A 23570-nucleotide genomic window follows, 5' to 3' on the forward strand; every position below is an offset into this window, starting at 1 on the left:
GCTGATCAACGTTGGTACAACTCTCAGCATCAACAATGTGAGTAGAACTAACATCTTAAAACAGGGCAAAAACCAATCACAACAGCTTGGTAACGAAGAGGAGAGAGAGCCAATCCCTTGAAGAAGAAAAGCTAAGTTTGATTTTTGCATGTTTTTGAGAGAAGAGAAGGGGACTCCTAGCTTCATATGCTTGCAATACCTTTGAACAAGGTTTTTGCCACTTCGTCATCTCGAACTGCCCATGCCCACTCTTTGAAGGTAAAGTTTTGTTATGAGTTTCATTTGTGACCTTAGGTAAGGCCCATTACACATCGCCATACCCCTGCCTGCCCATGTTGATGTGGTGGGGGTATCCACCGCCCATAATTCATGGGCATGCAATCTCCCCCGGGCGATGGGGTATGTGTAACGGGCCTAAGATCTCGAATTGGGACGAGCGGCAACTGCCCAGTTCTAGGGAAGCAATTTGAATGAAGCTCAATGCCCCTCCTCTAGGCTCTAGCCCCACTTCACCAAGGGGTATCCACCGCCCATAATTCATGGGCAGGCAATCTCCCCCGGGCGATGGGGTATGTGTAACGGGGCTAAGATCTCGAATTGGGACGAGCGGCAACTGCCCAGTTCAAGGGAAGCAATTTGAATGAAGCTCAATGCCCCTCCTCTAGGCTCTAGCCCCACTTCACCAAGGGGTGGTTTTAAAATCATGGCCAAAAAGAAAACCTCTTTGTGGCCTTAGGCTGTTACCACGACGATGAACCCCTCGATCAGGTGCTTTGTGACTTGCACATTTTTCTGACATCCCGGACCGGATGTTAATGTGAAATGCCCAAATACCCCGGCCTGTGCCTTCTTTCCCCTTTGGTATCTAGCATCGCTCCAATTCAGCAGCACTGAGCAGTCATTGCCCCCCTTCGTTTTCCTCCTGCGCATTAGGGTTTCATTTTCCTCCTACGCATCAGGGTTCTTCATGGGAGCAGATTGAAGCAGAGGGGCTATGGCTTCTGGACGCAAGAATCGGGGCTCTCGTCATCGCTCCCACAAGCACAAGCAGCAAAAGGCAGAAGACTCTGGCGACTCTGACACAGAGCGGAATTTGAGGCATGGCCCAATGCCAGAGCGTAATCCTAACCCTAACCCCACTCCTTCATCTCCATGGACGATGGAACCTTTACCCCCGAACGTCGAAGGCCCTTCTGTGCTGAAGCAGCCGGACATGGAGAATGTAGACCGAAAGAGCCACTATGATGCGCAGAAGGGATCGCAGACTGTGGCCGTGAAACGCAGGAAGGAATCTCTGACTGTGGTGGGAGAAGCCGCCCCTGCGATGGATCGTTGGGATGGAGGGGGCGCCGACGAAACGCTACCGCTAGCTCTGCTTGACATTGCCAAGAGCAATCTGATTATACCAGGTGATAGCCTGGACAGGAAGGACGCCAAATGTGAAGGCGATGGAAAGAACAGCAAGGGGAAAGGCAGGGCGACACTTGCTGTGGGTAACAGCAAGGGCATGGAGCATGTCGATCCAAGCCCTCATGAAAACAACATACATATCACTAGCAAGGTCAACATCCGCAGTGAGTCTGAAACAGACAGATCCAATGATGGCAACCCATCAGAGTTTGCAAAGGGTCAGATTATGGGGTCCAATGTATCTGAAACCACAAACGCCAGGGCTTCCAAGAGTTCGCTGAAGGACAAAGAGTTTGAGTTGGACGACCCTTCATCTCAGATGAATACAATTCTGATGGAGCCGGAAAGGAAGCGCTTTCGGAAAAATGATTTGTTGCAGAAGCCTAAGAAATCTGAAGACGTCACAAAGTCTGCCATATTTGAATATCAGGAGGAGCATCATAGTGCCCTTGAAAGAGGTAAACTTAGTAAAGTTTTGCATTTGTGATCATTTTCGTCATGGTATTTATCAGAAGAGCTTATTGACATATAGTAGTAGCATGGGGTTCCAGAAAAAATAAAGCTGGTTGGCCTGTTGTGGCCAGCTCTGGGATCAGCATTAATTCCCCTTTGTGGGCTGTTTGCAAGGCCAACTTCCTGACTGGGCAGCTCAACAACAGGCCAGAGCTGCCCATAACTGGTTGCCGAGGTTCTCCACACCTGTCCCTGTGTGGCTGTCCAGATCTTGCTCATTTACTCCTGGCTTGATGCTTTCAAAGGCCAGCTGATTTCATGTGGATATCTTCAATCATGGGCCTTTGTGCTTTTATAAACAAATCTCATGATTGCCGGCTTTCTCTGCTAGTGTTGCACAGTAATACAACCTTTTCTCTTCTGTTTTTGTGAACAAAGCTCATGATTGCCGGCTTTCTCTGCTAGTGTTGCACAGTAACACAACCTTTCCTCTTCTGTTTGTCTTCAATTGCTGAGACAATCTTCAAATTCTGCCACAGTTCTTATCAAAATTTGCCTCATCTCTTGGTCGCAAAAAAATTGCTAATGGAAAACTTTGAAGTTTGCACACCTGAGAGGTGAATCAAACCTGTGGGTTGGAAGGGATCTGCTCATCTCTCTGTGGATCCAAGGGAGGCAGTCACATGGCTTGCCCCTTCCTTGTAATCTGATTGCAAAACTGGGTAATAGTGAAGAATGTATTTTATTTCTTTTAGGGCTTTGTGCATGAACTTGTGAGGATCCCTCTATGACTGGCAGCTCTCAGAGGGAGAGTACGTTTAGGGGATGGGGGAGAAGTAATCACACTGTGGCCGGGAATGGGAAGAAAAAATATACGACCTCTTGTGGATAGACATGAGCTACTCCAAATCCTTACCTAGCAGCTGTAGAGAGAGTGGATGAGATTGGTGCAGATATCATGGATGACCTCAAAGGAAGCCCACGCAACAAAGGGGATGCCCCCCCCCCCCCCTGCCGGCCCGCTTTGTGCAAGAGTTGTCGCTGAGCCCTCAATGGTCCCGCATGACCGTTCCCTCCAAATCTGCCATGCTACTCTACTGTGGATCAGAATCGGGGGAAGTCCTCTGTAGCCAAGGAAGCGGGGCATCTGGTGGGGTAGTGCGATGAACTCTGTTTATGTGATCAATGAAGAGCCAGTGCAGTCCTCCTAATAGTTAATGGTTGGGCCCACTTTCATCGCCCATTGCCACCATATCCACATGATAAGATGATCATCATGGCGGTCCAAGGTGAACAAACCTGTTGAATAGTAGTGCAATCCCACAGGCATTGGTGGGCTCAACGACAATGGCAGTCTACCAGCTCGTGCATGGTGGCAAGCTGAGGCCCCACTGTAAGACCTTGGTGAGAAGTGAGCCATAGGAAATAGGAGACTTTGCAGGGACAGAAGCTGTTCAACATATGTTTCTAGGAATCTGCTATGCTGGGGTATGCCATGCCCTATGTGCTATCTAGCTCTGTTCCTGGAATTGAACAATTCGAGCCCTTTGCAATGGAGCTTTGAGATCTCCTTGGTTGCCCCTTAGGTAGGGTTCATCTGGCCTGTGAGTTTGATTGAGATGTAACATGCACTTGATGCGGAAGTGTTTTAATGATGAGATAATGATGCTTAACAAGGGTACTGTCAGAATGCACAGCGGAAACGAAGACAACTACTTAGAGAGCAAAACGCAGATGAGAGAGGGAGAGAGAAGCTGTATAAATTCGCTCTATATTCTAGAAAATTCCGGAAATGATACAAGAGAAGTGTGGGGGGCTAGGGCCAATATATATGGCCCCAGGCTGCTGGTCGGCCAGCCCATAAACAGACCACAGCAGCCATAGATGCTCACGACCAGCAAATAGACCAGTCGGCCAGGTAACAGTCAGTCGGCCAGCAGCCCTCCCACAGATAGCAAAAATGGGAAAATACTATGGAAAGTGAGGAAAAATGGGGGAACACCTAAAATGGGTGGGCACACCCACAACAGAGGCCCTAGTGTAAACTATACAGATTGGAGCTGAAGCTGACTGCTAACACTCCCTCTCAACTCGTGGATGTGGAACCAACCCCAGTGAGTTGGAGTGCTGCCGGAGCATAGCGTGAGGTAGAGACTTCGTGAAGAGGTCTGCCACATTGTCCTCTATCGAACAATAAACAAGCAAGATGTCACCAGCCAAAATCTTCTCATGAATAAAGTGATATTGTATCTCTATGTGCTTGGTCCGGTTGTAACCACTCCCTACAGGAGGCCTACAAATCGGAAGATACAATGGACATTATCAGCAACATTAAAACTGAAAATGATAAAGAACACTTGACACCATCACTGGGGCCGGAAAGCCCCCCTCCCCCCTCAATACAATTGTATTTCTTGGAGTATTTATATGTACAAGTGTTCACGGGCCCAAGGCCAGGTTTCTCCATAACAAGGAGTGAGTACAACTGAAAAACAATAAGATGATGAAGAATCAGTTGTCGGAGTAGACCAAATCACAGGTAGTCTCCCACCTTCACTAGGTGAACACCTGCCCTCACTAGTCTTCCGGGACCGTGCACCAATAGGCACGCCCGTACTAATGCCTGGTAGGGTGAAACAGTGGGGAGGGAGTGATACTTGGTGCTCCCAAGTCAGCTTTGCTCCTAGTTTTCTTCATACCCCAATGACCTTCATTGGCTCCTCTAAATGCGAGGACGCGGTCAGGGTAATCATGGGAAAAATCACCATCCCGATGGCCTTCCTTGGTGAAGGCAACTGGAGGTGATGCTTGCCTGACAAGACTTGTAAAAATAACATTTAATTTTAATAATATATGAATATGAAAATACAGAAATAAGTACCTGACAAAGATTCAATTTAGGTTGTCAAGTGAAGAGACTATTCCCCCCTTTTGATGTGATCCCTGTCGATGCAAACAATAGGTACAAGTATGGCAGCTAGTAGATACTGATGTGGCAGCCAACAGGTACTATAATCAAGTACAAGGCAGTAGCCACAGGTAGAGTAGGCGGGTACAGATGCAACCGGCAAGTACAGATCTGCAACAGCCAGGCGGGTAACAGACAGCAGCAGGTATTGGGCAGTAGCAGGTACTGGGAGTAGGCGGGTATAGTAATCCAGGCGGGTATAGTTCTGCAACAGGCGAGTACTGGGCAGCAGCAGGTACTGGGCAGCAGGTGGGTACAGTACTCCAGGCGGGTACAGTTCTGCAGCAACCAGGCGGGTACCAGATAGCAAGTACAGACGGGTACTGGGCAGCCAATCGGGTATTGTTATGAAGGCGGGTATTGTAATTGTAGAACACAGGCGGGTTGGAGGAGATGAATTCAGGGCAGCAGCCAACCAGTGTGTGTAGGCGGGTTCCAGGGCAGCAGCCAAGTAGTCAACTTCCTCTACCATCAACCACCCCACACCATCCATGTGTGGAGAGGAAAATATTTCCCCATGCAATACATGTTGTAAATATTATTAAACCTTAATAAAGTTAGGCACCCACATTAAATCAAGGTCCGGTCAATATTTTAAATGTGTGAACACCCAACCTTATAAACATTAAGGTTTACATTACTTTATGGATTTTACATTCGAAAAGGCCAAAAAGAGCAATACTTACCACTTGTTCACACGCCACACCAACTCGTCAGCAGACAACACACCCACGGTACACTGGGGGCGTCCCTGTCCAGTGTACTAGCACGACATAGCACGTAAACACACGAAAACAAGTCATGCGAAAACAAGTTTATGCATGCAAACATAAATGCATGTGCACATGTAATGGACGAAATCTCCCTTTCATGAAACTCGTACAAGGATTTCTTGTCGGGCACAAAACTGGCGCAACAGAAATGTGAAGTCTTGGTTTTCCTATGGAGTGACAGTCCCATAGGCAAAACACAAGTCCTGGCACGGGCCTTCCTATGGAGTGACAATCCCATAGACAAGGCTAGGCACAAATATTAGTCCTACCATGGAGTGACAGTCCCATGGGTAAGACGCAATCCTGGTCATACACGGGTGGCAACATACAGGCTTCCTTCCATATGGCACAATGCTGGTCACACAGGTGGCACAAAACTGGTTCCCGTCCATGTGACACCAGATGACTGACCCTCTCACATGGGGCACAAGCCTAGCCACATGTGAACATGGTAAAAATCTGGCCGCTCTATGGAGTGACAATCCCATAGAAGTGGCTCCAAAAATGGAGATGGACCAAATGGTGACACCGGGCACGGAAGACCGAGTTCTGAGTCGCCAGAGAGGCAATGCTCACAGATACAGTTTCAGGAGCCGAGGACGAAGCTTTGGCTATTTGATACTCTAGTTACACGTGCACTACTGTATGGTGCTCCCATCTGGGGTCCTAGCTTATACTACAGGAGGAGACAGAGGAGAGCCGGCCGAGACAGATACAGAGGAGGTATATGATGGGTGGAAGTCGATGGAGAGGCCCCTAGTGGTGATGATCTCATGCATGATTAGGAGTAAACCATCAGTGCCACATGAGATTGTGCGGGTAGAGATGGGGGCTGCACCAATAGTGACAGAGGCTCTATTCCAGACAGTGACATACTGGCATAGGCTATGGGAGCTTCCACTTGATAGATACCCCTGGCTAGCCCTGGAGTCCTCGAGACAGTTGACACTTGAGGGAGATACAAAGTGCTGTTATGCACAGGTACACACTTGGTTTGGCATGCATGGTATGTAGATGGAGGCACTCACCCCCTTCCAGTACAGCATAGAGGCCCTGTCATTTGCTCTCAACCGCATAGAGCGAAACAGGGTTATCAGGAAGGACATTGTTAGACTGGATACTCAGAGGACATAGAGTTCACCTAATCGTATATTCACTGGGAACGAAGATGGCCTTCTACAGAGATCACCTCCTATGCCTGACAGAGGATGGGTTCATCATCCGTCCACTGTCCACGCTACATGGACATACACCTATCCTTTGGGGTGAGATGTGCGATCGGCCAGATCTGCACCTCGTCCCACCAACTGAGAGTGGAGATTGCAGATATGGGCCTAGGGCGGCCGCACCAGAGGACAGGATATGCGAGCTCTGTCACACAGAGCCCGAGATAGAGGACCATTACATATGCCGATGCCCTGTATACTATGAGATTCGGGGGAGGTTCCATTGCCTCTTTCGAGCTGGGTTCGGACCACTTTCCAGGATCATGGACTTCTCGGATCAGAGATGCCTGGGACTTTTCTTCTAGAGCTCCGTAGACACAGGGAGTCCTTAGTGAGATCTTAGTGAGATCCAGATCAGTTGTACTTGCTCGAGGACCAGCACAGAGAGCTCTCACCGATTTCTTTCATACCAGCACTCCGAGGGTCGATCCACCCATCATACCCAGACTACAGGCTAGTGTAGGAGCTCGCCCGAGAGGTGTGACACTCGACAGAGCCACTGAGTTATGCAGAGCTTGACGCCCCAGACCCCATGGCCCTCGCCCACGGCCACGCCACCACAGGAAGATCCGGGCCATCATCTCCCATCATCGCAGGATCTTCTCGCGCCAGCTCAGTTTTACCACCTTGAGCACCACGTCACAGCGGCCCATGAGGGATGTATTTGTCAGAATATGCAGCGGAGATGATGACAAAATATGAGAACACGAGCAAGTGCAGTGCAGAAAAATATAGCAATGTAGAAGGAAATGAAATGAAATGAAATGTTATATTAACGTCTTCAAAAGGCCATAATGACCTATGAGACCAAAAAGTTACATCATGGTGGATTTGATACAATGTCTGGATAAAAAACCAGAAAATGAAAAATAAAGATGATACTACTGGCACCTAGAAAATGAAACTGGAACTGGAAGGTAAACAGAAACCCTTATAGGGTGTGAATATAGTGAGGGAGGGGGGGGGTACGCTATGGAGGTGAGTGGAGTACAGTGAGGGGATACAATATCATGTGGGACGGGGGGGTACACTATGGAGGTGCCTCCATCTCATAATATGTGCCGCATCGGACGCTGGCGGATCTCCTCAATATCCTCTGTAGTCAGCACCCTGACTGGGTGTCCCGCATGTCTCGCAAGAATAATCCGAATCCGCCGCTGCAACCTCCGTCTATGCTGGGATGCCCTCCTCCGTAGTCGTGGGCGTCTGGACCACCCAAGCTCAATCGCACGATCAATCAGTGTACTGCTGGTGTGGGCGGTATCCATGTCCTGCTGCTGCTGTGGTCCATCTGGCGCAGTGATGGCTGGACTTAAGAAGTCTGTAATGTGCCTCTTAGTCTGGCTCTCTGTGCACCTAAGCAGGCTATCTCTATATCTCCGCAGCTCAAGCAAGAACAATCCCAAACACCTCTGGTCCTGGTACCCCATGACTCTGGAAAGTGGTCCAAAACCCTCTCTGAATAAACAGTGGAAACGACCACGTATCTCATAGTATGCAGTACAATGGCATATATAATGCAGCTCTGTCTCTGGCTCCCCATGGCATACTCGACATATCCTGGCCTCAGCTGGTATACCTCTATATCGGCCAATCTCAATCTCAAGCTGGTGTGAGGATGTGCGAATCTGACCAATAGCATATCATACTGCATAAGACAAGTGTACATCTATGTAACTGGGTCTGATCACAAAACCATCTGCTGTGAGCTGAAGAAAATGCTCTCTGTAGAAAGCCATCTTCGTGCCCAGCTCCTCAGTCGGCTGTATCCATGTCCTCCTAATGTCCAGCTGAACTAAATCCTGACGGATGAGTCTGGTAATCTCTGTCCGTGTGAGAGTGAGAGAGGGTGCCTCCAGAGAATACTGGAAGGGAGGCAATCTGTCCATGCTAAAACCATGTGCCTGGAACCAAGATGTCATCTGTCCATACCAACAAGCCGTGTCTCCTTGTAAAGCTAACTGTCGGGAGGACTCAAGGGCGAGGCGTGCATATCTGTCTCGCGGGAGATCCCACAAGCCATGTATGTAGGAGACTGATCTCGTAAGAGCCTCAATCACCAGAGGGGCAGCCGCCAGCTCTGCTCGAATAATCTCATGAGGTACCAAGGCCTTGGCTCTAATAATCCTAGCAATCATAGATACCAAAGGCCTCTCCATACCTCTCCACCCGCCTGCGCTGTGATGGCCCACTGAAGGTCCCCATATCTGCACTCCATAAAGCATAGCTGATGTCACTAGAGTGTCAAAAAGCCAAAGTTTCATTCGAGGTTCCTGAAACTGAACCTGCGAACACATCCTCTCCAAACCACCCAGGGCTGCATGTGCTCTAGTCAATCTAGTCTCTGCTGCTCTCCTCATCGAAAACACTGGCCCACTGAATACTACCCCAAGAGACGTATATGCATCTGTATACTCCACAATCTCCTGCCCATATGTAAATGTGGGAGCTGATCGCCTAACCCACTGTGGCGTGGTGTTAAACACCATAACCTTGGTTTTGCCAAGGTTGACAGACAATCCACTATCATGTGCAAACTCATGTAAAGCATCCAGATGACGCTGCATACCCTCAAGGGAGTCAGAGATCAACACAATATCATCAGTATATAACAATAGTGGGATCCATGTACCTGCTGGTTGGGCTCCTCTGTCCCCCAATCTCTCAATGTAGTCAGAAGCCTCATCCACATACATACCAAACAATGAAGGAGATAACGGGCGACCTTGCTTCACTCCTATAGTGGAGTGAACCAAAGTAGAGACCCGCTCTGGGGTGCTTACCTGTCCTGCAACTGATCTATATAAAGCCATAATCCCCCATATGAGCTCTCTGGGTACCCCTATAATCGCCTCATCAATCTGGCTCTGGGCATTGTATCAAATGCTTTGCGGAAGTCCACAAAGCTAGAATAAATCCGTCGCCCATGCGACCTGCCCTCCTCAATAATGGCCCGCAAAGTCAAGATGTGGTCAAGAGTAGAGAAACCTCTCCTGAACCCGGCCTGTCCCTCTGCTCGAATGCCCTCTCTCTCTGCCCATGTACTCAACTGCTGCTCAAGAATGGATGCATACAATCGTGCTAGTGTGTGACCAATCATAATAGTGCGATAATTCCCTGGCTCCATAGGGTCCCCTGACTTGAAGATAGGCACGATGGTGGACATACTCCAAGTCTCAGGTAAGCCTTCACACATAGCACGATTGAACATCACTGCTAGAAGCTTTGTCAGCACGTCTCTGGCATGAATAAAGTGCTCAGCGACCAATCCATCATGATCATATGCTCTCCCAGTCTTCATCCTATCAATGGCCTTCCTTAAGTACATGTCTGTGGGCATGGTGCTGGCGGGTCAGGAAAAGGTGTCTGTCCAAGAACTGTATATAGAGATGCTGCATAACTACCCCAGACCTCTGTAGAAGTGATGGCCAAAGCAGGGAAGGACTCATGAAACAAACGCCAAGCCTCCCTCGAATCCTGGCTCAAGAACAGCTGGTATAATTCCTGCTCTAGCTGAGCAAGGAAGGCCCGCTTCTTCCTTTGCACAAGGCGCCGGAAGGCAATACGTGATTGTCGATGAGTAGTGACTCCCAAAGCAACCTCCCGCTGCAGTCGGGCTCTTGTCTCTCTGTACTCCTCATCATACTAGCTGTTCTGGGGCATACACCTAGAACGCTGTCTCTGTCCAGACTGAGTATGTGGATATGCCTCTCTCGCTGCATTCTGTAAAGTCTCTGTCAGTATATGGGTCAGCTCCTCCAAAGGTCTCCCTGGCTCCTCTGTAGATAGACGTCTATAAATCCCATCTCTGTAGACAGCATCAGTCTCTGAAGTAAAAGTATATCGAGTGTGATCTGCCCCTCGTGTCCTCTGAGCTGTGGTAAAGTGAAAAGAGATGGTCAATGTCAACAATGCATGTTCCACTACTACCCCAATGGGCCGAGATCCAACTGTGAAGTCCTCAATGCATGAAACAAAGCTCAGCATAGCCATAACATAATCCACTGTGCTAGCACCATGTCTGTGGAAAGCAAGTAAAACCAGCTGGTGACGCAAACCTCTGCAAGCCATTAAGTATGGCCAACCCATGTGCAGTCCCCATATCTACCAAATATCTCCCATACTCTGTGCACTCCACATCTTGTGAGCGTCTGTCTAATCCCATATCCAGAGTGTCGAGCTCTCTCAGCATCTCCTCTGAGGTATCATAAAAGGCTGTCTGGCGGTTGCCTGTCCGGGCATTAAAGTCCCCTAATAGGATGATGTCTCCATCCCTAGAGAACTCCCATATGTCATCATCTAGCACAGAGAAAGGAGACTGTCCTCTAGGTGCTGCATATGTCGATGTACTAGGAGCAAAATAGCATATGGCAATATACAGGAATCTGCTTGTGTCGGCCCTCAGTCTCACCCACATATATCTGGCCTGATCATCTCTCCGAACGATGTGTAGAAGCGGTTGCAGCTCCTCCTTGAAAAGAACTGCCACCCCCCTTGATCCTCTACTATTGTGTACCGATCTCGTCCCAACTCTGCAAGCTGTCTCCCATTTGTATCCTGTCACCTGTGGCATCATCTGACCAGGTGAGTCTCCGAGTAGAAGACTATATCTCTATCTCTGAAGCTGTCCTCAAAGGCACCTACATCAAGTCTGAGGGATCCATTGCAGTTCTAGGTTGCCAGCTTTAATTTGGTCCCATAGGTCTCGCACTATCATGTAGAGCGTCGCTCCACGATGACCACCCTCCCTTCTCTATAGAATGCTATCTTTCCCTTTTCTCTTGCCGCCCTAATCTCTGGCATGACTTCCTTCATATGTGCAAGCTGTGAAAGAGTACGGTCGTTACCAAGAAAAATGCCGGTATTCTTTAAAGTGGGTCGCCTCTTCAAGAACTCCTTCTTCGCCTCAATAGAGGGGAGGCGAAGTATGAGAGCTCTTTTCTTTGATGTTTCTCCGTTGCCTCCGCTTTTTTTGCCCACTCTCCAGGCTTTTGCGTGTGCCGGACTGTCAATCCCCATCAACACCATAAGCTCTTTTACCTCCTCTTCAACTTTATCCCCGTCTATAAGGCCGGTAATCCTCACATGCAAAGCATGTGTACGTCTTCGTTGTTCCTCTTCCAAAGTCATGTTAATGATTGTAGGTGTAGGGGTTGTTATCTCCTTACCTTAACCCTGCTTGGCGACCTCTATCCACTTCTCTGCTTCATCCATCTTCCTTTGAGTCTTGGTGATGACTTCCACCCATGAGGAAGTCTTTGCTTTTTGTTGCTTCTCTTCTTCCTTAATTGCCCGTACTTGTTCCTTGATAACCTTGAGCTCTTTTATCATGAATGGCTGAATTTCACCTTCTTCAAGTCCACCATTTGCCTTGGCCTTTGCAAGCTCCCTCTGAAGAGCTGAAATTACGCCTTTGAGCGTGTTGACTTCCCCCTGAAGGTCTTTGACTGCTGCTATGAGGTCCTCCTCCTCCTCTTTCCACCGCTGACCCTCATTGAATACCATTTGGAGAAAGTTGGCTTTCTCCTTCCACCATCCCTCCATCTCCGCCTTCCATTCCTTCATCTCCTTTTCCACATTTGTTATTCTCTTGTTTGTGACCATAAAGGTCGCCTTCGTCGGGTTGCGCAAGGGGGAAGCCATGGAAGAAGCGAGAGAGAGAGAGAGAGAGAGAGAGAGATTGCAGATCTGAAATTCAGAAAGTGCAGCCAAACCCTAAAACGCAGATCTGGGGCAGTGTAGAAGGAGAGAGAGAAAGAGAGAGAGAGAGAGAGAGAGATGGAGGGGTGAAAGGGCGGGGTGCAGGCAGGCAAGAAGGCGCACAGGCAGGGAGGAGGGGAGGGAGAGATGTGGGCAATGTGAGGGGGCGGGGTGCAGGCAGGCAGCAGGAGGGAGGGGCGAAGGGCAGGCAGCGGGAGGGAGAGCGAATGGGGGGGCGTGGGGGGGGGCGTAGGCAGGCAGTGGGGGAGAGAGAGAGAGAGAGAGAGAGAGAGAGAACAGTAGAGAGCCTGAGAGCCTGCGCTTCCTCTAGCAAAGAGGGAGAGAGAGAAAAAGTATCCTCCCTGCTGCATCTGCCCGACCAGTCCTCTCTTCTGCGGACGTGCCTGCTGCTGTCCAGCTGAATCCAACGCTCCCTGCTCAGCCCTCTGTTTTTCTGCAGCCAGCCGCTTGCCTTCCCAAGAGAAAAGCTCCTGCGCCTTGTAGCTACAGCTGGCCTGTTTCAAAGAAATAAAGGGCCTGATCTCTCTCTCTCTCTCTCTCTCTCTCTCTCTCTCTCCTTCTACACTGCCCCAGATCTGCGTTTTAGGGTTTGGCTGCACTTTCTGAATTTCAGATCTGCAATCTCTCTCTCTCTCTCTCTCTCTCTCTCGCTGCTTCCATGGCTTCCCCCTTGCGCAACCCGACGAAGGCGACCTTTATGGTCACAAACAAGAGGATAACAAATGTGGAAAAGGAGATGAAGGAATGGAAGGCGGAGATGGAGGGATGGTGGAAGGAGAAAGCCAACTTTCTCCAAATGGTATTCAATGAGGGTAAGCGGTGGAAAGAGGAGGAGGAGGACCTCATAGCAGAAGTCAAAGACCTTCATGGGGAAGTCAACACGCTCAAAGGTGTAATTTCAGCTCTTCAGAGGGAGCTTGCAGAGGCTAAGGCAAATGGTGGACTTGAAGAAGGTGAAATTCAGCCATCCATGATAAAAGAGCTCAAGGTTATCAAGGAACAAGTACGAGCAATTAAGGAAGAAGAGAAGCAACACAAAGCAAAGACTTCCTCATGGGTGGAAGTCATCACCAAGACTCAAAGGAAGATGGATGAAGCGGAGAAGTGGATAGAGGTCGCCAAGCAGGGTTAAGGTAAGGAGATAACAACCCCTACACCTACAATCATTAACATGACTTTGGAAGAGGAACAACGAAGACGTACACGTGCTTTGCATGTGAGGATCACCGGCCTTAAAGACGAGGATAAAGTTGAAGAGGAGGTAAAAGAGCTTATGGTGTTGATGGGGATTGATAGTCCGGCACACGCAAAAGCCTGGAGAGTGGGCAAAAAAAGCGGAGGCAACGGGGAAACATCAAAGGAAAGAGCTCTCATACTTGGCTTCCCCTCTATTGAGGCGAAGAAGGAGTTCTTGAAGAGGCGACCCACTTTAAAGAATACAGGCATTTTTCTTGGTGACGACCGTACTCTTTCACAGCTTGCACATATGAAGGAAGTCATGCCAGAGATTAGGGCGGCAAGAGAAAAGGGAAAGATAGCATTTTATAGAGAAGGGAGGGTGGTCATCGTGGAGTGACGCTCTACATATAGTGCGAGACCTATGGGACCAAATTAAAGCTGGCAACCTGGAACTGCAATGGATCCCTCAGACTTGATGTAGGTGCCTTTGAGGACAGCTTTAGAGATAGAGATATAGTCTTCTACTCGGAGACTCACCTGGTCAGATGATGCCACAGGTGACAGGATACAAATGGGAGACAGCTTGCAGAGTTGGGACGAGATCGGTACACAGTAGTAGAGGATCAAGGGGGGTGGCAGTTCTTTTCAAGGAGGAGCTGCAACCGCTTCTACACATCGTTCGGAGAGATGATCAGCCAGATATATGTGGGTGAGACTGAGGGCCGACACAGGCAGATTCCTGTATATTGCCATATGCTATTTTGCTCCTAGTACATCGACATATGCAGCACCTAGAGGACAGTCTCCTTTCTCTGTGCTAGATGATGACATATGGGAGTTCTCTAGGGATGGAGACATCATCCTATTAGGGGACTTTAATGCCCGGACAGGCAACCGCCAGACAGCCTTTTATGATACCTCAGAGGAGATGCTGAGAGAGCTCGACACTCTGGATATGGGATTAGACAGACGCATACAAGATGTGGTGTGCATAGAGTATGGGAGATATTTGGTAGATATGGGGACTGCACATGGGTTGGCCATACTTATTGTCTTGCAGAGGTTTGCGTCACCAGCTGGTTTTACTTGCTTTCCACATAGACATGGTGCTAGCACAGTGGATTATGTTATGGCTATGCTGAGCTTTGTTTCATGCATTGAGGACTTCACAGTTGGATCTCGGCCCATTGGGGTAGTAGTGGATCATGCATTGTTGACATTGACCATCTCTTTTCACTTTACCACAGCTCAGAGGACACGAGGGCCAGATCACACTCGATATACTTTTACTTCAGAGACTGATGCTGTCTACAGAGATGGGATTTATAGACGTCTGTACACAGAGGAGCGAGGGAGACCTTTGGAGGAGCTGACCCATATATTGACAGAGACTTTACAGGATGCAGCGAGAGAGGCATATCCACATACTCAGTCTGGACAGAGACAACGTTCTAGGTGTATGTCCCAGAACAGCTGGTATGATGAGGAGTGCAGAGAGACAAGAGCCCAACTGTAGTGGGAGGTTGCTTTGGGAGTCACTACTCACCGACAGTCACGTATTGCCTTCCGGCGCCTTGTGCGAAGGAAGAAGCGGGCCTTCCTTGCTCAGCTAGAGCAGGAATTATACCAGCTGTTCTTGAGCCAGGATTTGAGGGAGGCTTGGCGTTTGTTTCATGAGTCCTTCCCTGCTTTGGCCATCACTTCTATAGAGGTCTGGGGTAGTTATGCAACATCTCTATATACAGTTCCTGGACAGACACCTTTTCCTGACCCGCCAGCACCATGCCCACAGACTTGTACTTTCTTTACCTCAGAGATGGTAAGGAAGGCCATTGATAGGATGAAGACTGGGAGAGCATATGATCATGATGGATTGGTCGCTGAGCACTTTATTCATGCGAGAGACATGCTGGCAGAGCTTCTAGCAGTGATGTTCAATCGTGCTATGTGTGAAGGCTTACCCGAGACTTGGAGTATATCCACCATCGTGCCTATCTTCAAGTCAGGGGACCCTATGGAGCTAGGGAATTATCGCACTATTATGATTGGTCAGACACTGGCACGATTGCATGCATCCATTCTTGAGCAGCAGTTGAGTAGATGGGCAGAGAGAGAGGGCATTCGAGCAGAGGGACAGGCAGGGTTCATGAGAGGTTTCTCTACTCTTGACCACATCTTGACTCTGCGGGCCATTATTGAGGAGGGCAGGTCGCATGGGCGACGGATTTATTGTAGCTTTGTGGACTTCCGCAAAGCATTTGATACAGTGCCCAGAGCCAGATTGATGAGGCGATTACAGGAGATGGGGGTACCCAGAGAGCTCATATGGGGGATTATGGCTTTATATAGATCAGTTGCAGGATAGGTACGCACCCCAGAGGGGGTCTCTACTTTGGTTTACTGTGGATTTATGTGTGGATAATGTGGATTGATGTGGATGGATGTATGGATGATGTGGATTGACGTGTGGATTGATGTGGATGGATGTGTGGATAATGTGGATTGATGTGGATGGATGTATGGATGATGTGGATTGACGTGTGGATTGATGTGGATGGATGTGTGGATAATGTGGATTGATGTGGATGGATGTATGGATGATGTGAATTGGTGTGGATGATGTGGATGGATGTATGGATGATGTGGATTGATGTGTGGATGATGTGGATTGATGCGTGGATGATGTATGGATGATGTGGATTGATGTGTGGATGATGTGGATTGATGCGTGGATGATGCTATTGGATGTGATTTGATGTGGGAATGATGTGATGTGATAGCTATCGATGAAGAAAAAAAAATGGTGGAAAGATGAAAAAAGATGGAGACTAAAAGATGAAAAAAGATGAAAAAAAAGATGGTGGAAAGATGAAAAAAGATGGTGGAAAGATGAAAAAAAATGGTGGAAAGATGAAAAAAGATGTGGAGTGTATAGAAGTGAAGCAAGGTTTCCCGTTATCTCCGTCATTGTTTGGTATGTATGTGGATGAGGCTTCTGACTACATTGAGAGATTGGGGGACAGAGGAGCCCAGCTAGCAGGTACATGGATCCCACTATTGTTATATACTGATGATATTGTGTTGATCTCTGACTCCCTTGAGGGTATGCAGCGTCATCTGGATGCTTTACATGAGTTTGCACATGATAGTGGATTGTCTGTCAACCTTGGCAAAACCAAGGTTATGGTGTTTAACACTACGCCACAGTGGGTTAGGCGATCAGCTCCCACATTTACATATGGGCAGGAGATTGTGGAGTATACAGATGCATATACGTCTCTTGGGGTAGTATTCAGTGGGCCAGTGTTTTCGATGAGGAGAGCAGCAGAGACTAGATTGACTAGAGCACATGCAGCCCTGGGTGGTTTGGAGAGGATGTGTTCGCAGGTTCAGTTTCAGGAACCTCGAACAAAACTTTGGCTTTTTGACACTCTAGTGACATCAGCTATGCTTTATGGAGTGCAGATATGGGGACCTTCAGTGGGCCATCACAGCGCAGGCGGGTGGAGAGGTATGGAGAGGCCTTTGGTATCTATGATTGCTAGGATTATTAGAGCCAAGGCCTTGGTACCTCATGAGATTATTTGAGCAGAGCTGGCGGCTGCCCCTCTGGTGATTGAGGCTCTTACGAGATCAGTCTCCTACATACATGGCTTGTGGGATCTCCCCCGAGACATATGCACGCCTCGCCCTTGAGTCCTCCCGACAGTTAGCTTTACAGGGAGACACGGCTTGTTGGTATGGACAGATGACATCTTGGTTCCAGGCACATGGTTTTAGCATGGACAGATTGCCTCTCTTCCAGTATTCTCTGGAGGCACCCTCTCACTCTCACACGGACAGAGATTACCAGACTCATCCGTCAGGATTTAGTTCAGCTGGACATTAGGAGGACATGGATACAGCCGACTGAGGAGCTGGGCACGAAGATGGCTTTCTACAGAGAGCATTTTCTTCAGCTCACAGCAGATGGTTTTGTGATCAGACCCAGTTACATGGATGTACACTTGTCTTATGCAGTACGATGTGCTATTGGTCAGATTCGCACATCCTCACACCAGCTTGAGATTGAGATTGGCCGATATAGAGGTATACCAGCTGAGGCCAGGATATGTCGAGTATGCCATGGGGAGCCAGAGACAGAGTTGCATTATATATGCCATTGTACTGCATACTATGAGATACGTGGTCGTTTCCACTGTTCATTCAGAGAGGGTTTTGGACCACTTTCCATAGTCATGGGGTACCAGGACCAGAGGTGTTTGGGATTGTTCTTGCTTGAGCTGCGGAGATATAGAGATAGCCTGCTTAGGTGCACAGAGAGCCAGACTCAGAGGCACATTACAGACTTCTTTAGTCCAGCCATCGCTGCGCCAGATGGACCACAGCAGCAGCAGGACATGGATACCGCCCACACCAGCGGTACACTGATTGATCGTGCGATTGAGCTTGGGTGGTCCAGACGCCCACGACTACGGAGGAGGGCATCCCAGCATAGAAGGAGGTTGCAGCGGCGGATTCGGATTCTTCTTGCGAGACATGCGGGACACCCAGTCAGGGTGCTAACCACAGAGGATATTGAGGAGATCCGCCAGCGTCTGATGCGGCACATATTATGAGATGGAGGCACCTCCATAGTGTACCCCCCGTCCCACATGATATTGTATCCCCTCACTGTACTCCACTCGCCTCCATAGCGTACCCCCCTCCCCTCCCTCACTATATTCACAACCTTTAAGGGTTTCTGTTTACCTTCCAGTTCCAGTTTCATTTTCTAGGTGCCAGTAGTATCATCTTTATTTTTCATTTTCTGGTTTTTTATCCAGACATTGTATCAGATCCACCATGATGTAACTTTTTGGTCTCATAGGTCATTATGGCCTTTTGAAGACGTTAATATAACATTTCATTTCATTTCATTTCTCTCTCTCTCTCTCTCTCTCTCTCTCTCTCTCTCTCTCTCTCTCTCTCGACGCCGGTACCCTCCATGTCCACGACCTCTCAACCATTACGTGACTCACGACGACAATCTACACTTGGGGAGAATTGGAACCCCAAGTTGAAGGAGGAGGTGGATATGGCGGTGGCCCGCTTCTTCTTCCACGACCACATTGCCTTTCAAGCGGCTAGGTAAGTGCAATCGATCATTGCCAATTCATCATTCATATTTTCATCATCCTAGTCCCCTTCTCATTAGTAAATTACTTTCTTGAATAGGTCGAAATACTTCAAGGTCATGGTTAAGAAGATTGGGGAGTATGGCTCAACCTATACGCCCCCCTCATCCGAGAGCTTGCGCACTACATTGCTCGAGAAGGAGAAGCGCATCGTAGAGCAAGCGACCGACAACACAAAGCGGCAGTGGGAGAGGAACGGAGTCTCCCTCATTGTGGATGGATGTAGTGACACCCGCAAGAGGAGTATTCACGGCATGGTTGCGTATTCCCGTGGAGAGATGTACTTCATCTCATCTCATGATGCATCCGGCACCGGGAAGAGCGCGGATGTGCTTGCGGCGGAGTGGGCTACCACCATGGAGATCGTTGGCCCCGAGCATGTAGTGAGCTTTGTTGCGGATGGGGAGCCTTCCAATAGGGCGGCTGGAGCTACTCTCCAAGGTATGTATGGACATGTCACGGTGTCCTTTTGTATGGCTCATTGCCTAAACAACCTCCTCAAGGACATCGGGGCATTGCCATGGATGAGCCCGCTCATTGAGGAGGCCAACACCATGGTCTCCTTTGTCCTCAACCACCAAAGACTTCGGCATGAGTTCAACAAGAGGTCATGTCTCTCTCTCCTCAAATATTCCGACACTTGGTTTGCCTACAACTTTCTCATGTTGGGCCAGTTGAAGGATTGTAGCGGTGCTTTGAGGGGGCTTTTCCTTAGCGACGAGTTTGTCGCCATGCAAGAGTCCCGTACAAACACTGGCCAAGAGTGTAGGTTACGGGCGGATAACGCCTCTTGGTGGGAGTGTGTGAAGACCACGGATGCTATGGTGAGGCCCATAGTCCACCTATTGAGGATTGTAGACGCTATGCAACCATGCATAGGCAAGGTCTACGAGGCCATGGATCGCATGATAGAGAAGTTGAAAGACTTCGTTCCTGACGAAGGCAGATACGAGGAGATCCATGCCTTGTGTCTAGGAAGGTGGAATTCCTACTACTCTCCATTGCATGTAGCAGCTTATGTGGTGGACCTAGAATTCCAAGGCAACAAACAGGAGAGCGACCGAGAGGTGAGCGCTGGATGGAGGATCATCTTGGATTGTCTTGTGCCGGATGCATCAGTTAGGCGCAAGATCAAGGACCAGCTTTCCATGTACAGGTCATTTCATGGCTCCTATGGCTATCATGATGCATAGGTTGACCGCTCCAAAGTTGGTGCTGCTCTATGGTGGGAGGACTTTGGTTTGAATGGACCGGAGCTACAGCAGCTTGCCATCCGCATACTTAGCCAAGCCGTCAGCTCCTCTTTTACTTGGAGCAACTTTACAGCCACATTGCCTCTAGGAAGAGGAACCGACTCGGGGTGGTAGAGCGTGTCAATGACCTTGTCTTCGTCAGCGCGAACTTGCGAATGCTTTGCAAGAGGGTGACCAAGAAGGCAGATCCCTTCACCGAGTGGAAGAAGAGCAACAAGAGGATGAGGTGCAGGAGCAGCATACCAGTGAGGATGAGACTGAGGATGAGCTTGATGCTTCTTTGGCACAAGCTACCCATGACCATGATGCGAGCACTTCACGTGGATGATCATTCAAAGATGATACTACTGGCACCTAGAAAATGAAACTGGAACTGGAAGGTAAACAGAAACCCTTATAGGGTGTGAATATAGTGAGGGGGGGGGGTACGCTATGGAGGTGAGTGGAGTACAGTGAGAGAGAGAGAGAGAGAGAGAGAGAGAGAGAGAGAGTCTAGATAGTAGAGAGTAGGGCCTTGTGTGAGAGGGAACTTGGAAGTTGGAAGCTAGAAGAAGCTTGAAAGTTGAGGCAGAGAGACTAGAGAGAGTAGATACACTCAAGTCTCATAGAGTGTGGCTTGAGGCTTGAAATTTGAGAGAGAGAGTTGCTTGAACTTTGAAGCCTTGAAGCCTTGAAAGTTGAAGGGGTGTGTGTGTGCTTGTAGCCTTGTAGAGGCTTGTTTTTATATAGATATTAGATAGGCAAAAGAGAGAGGCAAGCCTCGAGGGCAAGAGAGAGAGAGAGGGCCAAGCCTCAAGGGCCAAGACCCAAGCCATCCCCAAACAGCCAAGCCAACAGCCATAAACGGCTAGAAATGGCGAACGTCCCCAAACGGCTAGAAATGGGCAGAAAAACGGGCAAAAAACTAGCGGACTATGGCGCAATGGCTCCCTGCTGTCCCCCATAGGCGTCCCCGTTCCCGTCCCTTGTGAGTGACGATCCCTAGGGGACGTCCGTCCGTCCCCTGCCGTCCCCGTTGCCGGTCCGTCCTGTTTCGGCGTCCCTCCGTTCCAAGCCCTCGTCCCTTTCGTCCCCTGTGACTATGGCCTGTGCCTCGCGTTCCTTCCGAATCGAGGGTAACTCCCCTTCCTCTACCTCCGGCCGTGGAACCCCAACAACAATGAAATCAGCAAGGTCGTAAGACTCCAACACAGATTCCATCATTACCTTCCATATGCCGTAGTTGTTCCCGTCCAACTGACCGTCCACTGGGAACGTGGGGAGTGTCGGGATCTTCACATGCCTCTCAGCCATCTCAAGTAAATCTGCCATTGCGGGGATGTAACTGAAAAGGGTGGGTGGGCAGGAAAAAAGAAGAACTTAAACATGCAAGTGGCTGTCTAGCAAATCAGCCCGCCTTCCTCTTGCTTCCCCTCTTCCCGAACAGTCCAAAACAGTCCAATCAGCATCAAAACAGCCCCCCTCTTGCTCACACAGTTCCCAAGATCTATCAAGAGCCTAGAGCTCTGATACCATGTTAGAATATGCAGCAGATATGATGACAAAATCTGAGAACACGAGAGCAAGTGCAGTGCAGAAAAATACAGCAATGGAGAAGGAGAGAGGGAGGCGTGTAACTCTGCTCTTTATACACAAGAAAATCTCGAATAACTGATACAATAAGTGGGGGGGCCATGGGGCCTTTTTATATGGCCCCACATGTGCATACGGCCAGCAGTAGGATAGCCGATAGCAAGATGAAGGCCCACGACCAGTTCCAGCACCAGTCGGCCAGCCCTAGAGAGCCGGCCCTCACACGTGTGGAGTCGGCCAGGTACAACAGACTATTTGGGGGTAGCAGACCTAGTCGGCCACCATAAGGATCAGCCAGGAGCCAAAAAACAGCCTCCCACATCTGGTAAAAAATAGGGAAAAATATGGAGAGTGGGGAAAAATGAGAAAACACCTAGTCCGGGCGACACCCACAATAGAGGCCCTGGTGTAAATGTACAGACAGGAGATGACTTCTAACAATATTAGGGTGTGATATGAGAGCTCTCTGCTCATGTACCTAGATCAGATTTTAAAGTTCTAGATTTTTGTTATCTTTCTTTATTACTATTTTGTACTACCCAGGATGATGTACCTCATGGATATGATGTAACCTTTTGGTCTCATAGGTCATTTTGGCCTTTAGAAGATGTTAATACAACTTTCTTTCTTTCTTTCTTTCTCTCTCTCTCTTTGCAAGGAGTCGGGTGCAGCCAGGGACTGCAGCATATGTGGGCGCACAGAGGGGCTGGCTTTTTCGTGGAAAAGAGGGGAGCTGTTCGGCTGGGCGCATAGGGCTACAGCATACGGTGTTTTTCTCTCTCATGCTTTTGTGAAAGGCGGGGCAGCAGATAGGCGACTAGTTGTTCTCTCTCTTTGGGCACACAGTCAGCTGCGCATGGGAGCTATCTTTCTCTCTCATTGGCTGAAGTCGGCTGGATTGCAGAGAAGGGTGGACCGGACAGAATTCCCTTTGCTTTTTGGCTACTGGTTGGCTGCAAGGGCAAGGACTGAATTGCTTTTTCTCTCTTTCTTTCTCTAGGGGAAAGCGACACAAGGACTGTAAGTTTCTCTCTCTCTTTGCGAGCAGGTGGCAGTGCAGCAAGTGCCTAACCGAGTCTCTTTTCACTGGCTCGTGACTGTTTCGGAGTTGTTTCTCTGGCCCTTGTGAGAGGAAGGGTTTGGCAGTTTGGAGGTGGAAACAAGGCAAGTGTTTGGACTGATTTGGAAGAGTTTATGGACTGTTTCATGGCTGAGCTTGAGGCTGTGTATGGGCCAGTTAGATGCATATTCAAGGCCTCACGGATGCACTGTCTTGGCTGATTAGAGGAGGTAACAGTGTGGTGTTTTTGGGGCACAAGGCTGTGTGTAATCTCTATGCTAAGAGGTCCAGAGGATTGGCAGATTGGACATGCAAACATACAAGCCATGAATGGCCATGATGTACTCATTTAAACTCTTCCATTTAATTTGAATAAAGAAATACCGAAAGGGGCGTCAAGCTTTGGGGCCAAGAGGTGTCGTTCTTCTTTTCGTGTTGGAGCACACTAGCTTCCATATATTTGTTTTATTTGCTGGATTACAACTGGTTTGGGTGACTACTAGTCTACCACACTTTGGTTTCTACCAGAGGCCGGTTTCAAGGTTCCGTTGCCGGGACCATCACCAACTTTCTTAAGGGGGTGAGCTTGTGGTTGTCTCGAGGAAAGTCGTTGCTGAAAATTTTAGCAAGATGTCAGACTATGAGGATGACTATGACTATGATGATGAGGAAGAGCAAGAGACCACTCTTGAGAGGATTGAATCTGAGGATGTACTTGCAGGAGAACAGGCTGCAGAAGATGCACGTTATGAGGATGTAACACAGCTAGAAGATATGC

At 48.9% G+C, this 23570-nt stretch overlaps 1 protein-coding gene across 1 annotated transcript in view; it reads left to right on the forward strand.

Moving 5' to 3' along the window:
• The first annotated feature begins 849 nt into the window (after positions 1-849).
• The window catches only part of LOC147609915 (uncharacterized), an 81117-nt gene continuing 58396 nt past the window's right edge, over positions 850-23570 (forward strand). Inside the window, exon 1 of the mRNA XM_086786715.1 lies at positions 850-1868. Coding sequence (XP_086642841.1) covers positions 995-1868 — 874 coding nt within the window. The 5' untranslated portion in view covers positions 850-994. The remainder of the gene's footprint in view (positions 1869-23570) is intronic.

Source organism: Cibotium barometz, chromosome 50 (assembly GCF_041138505.1).
Source record: "Cibotium barometz isolate CiBa-2024 chromosome 50, ASM4113850v1, whole genome shotgun sequence".
Classification (NCBI taxonomy): domain Eukaryota; kingdom Viridiplantae; phylum Streptophyta; class Polypodiopsida; order Cyatheales; family Cibotiaceae; genus Cibotium; species Cibotium barometz.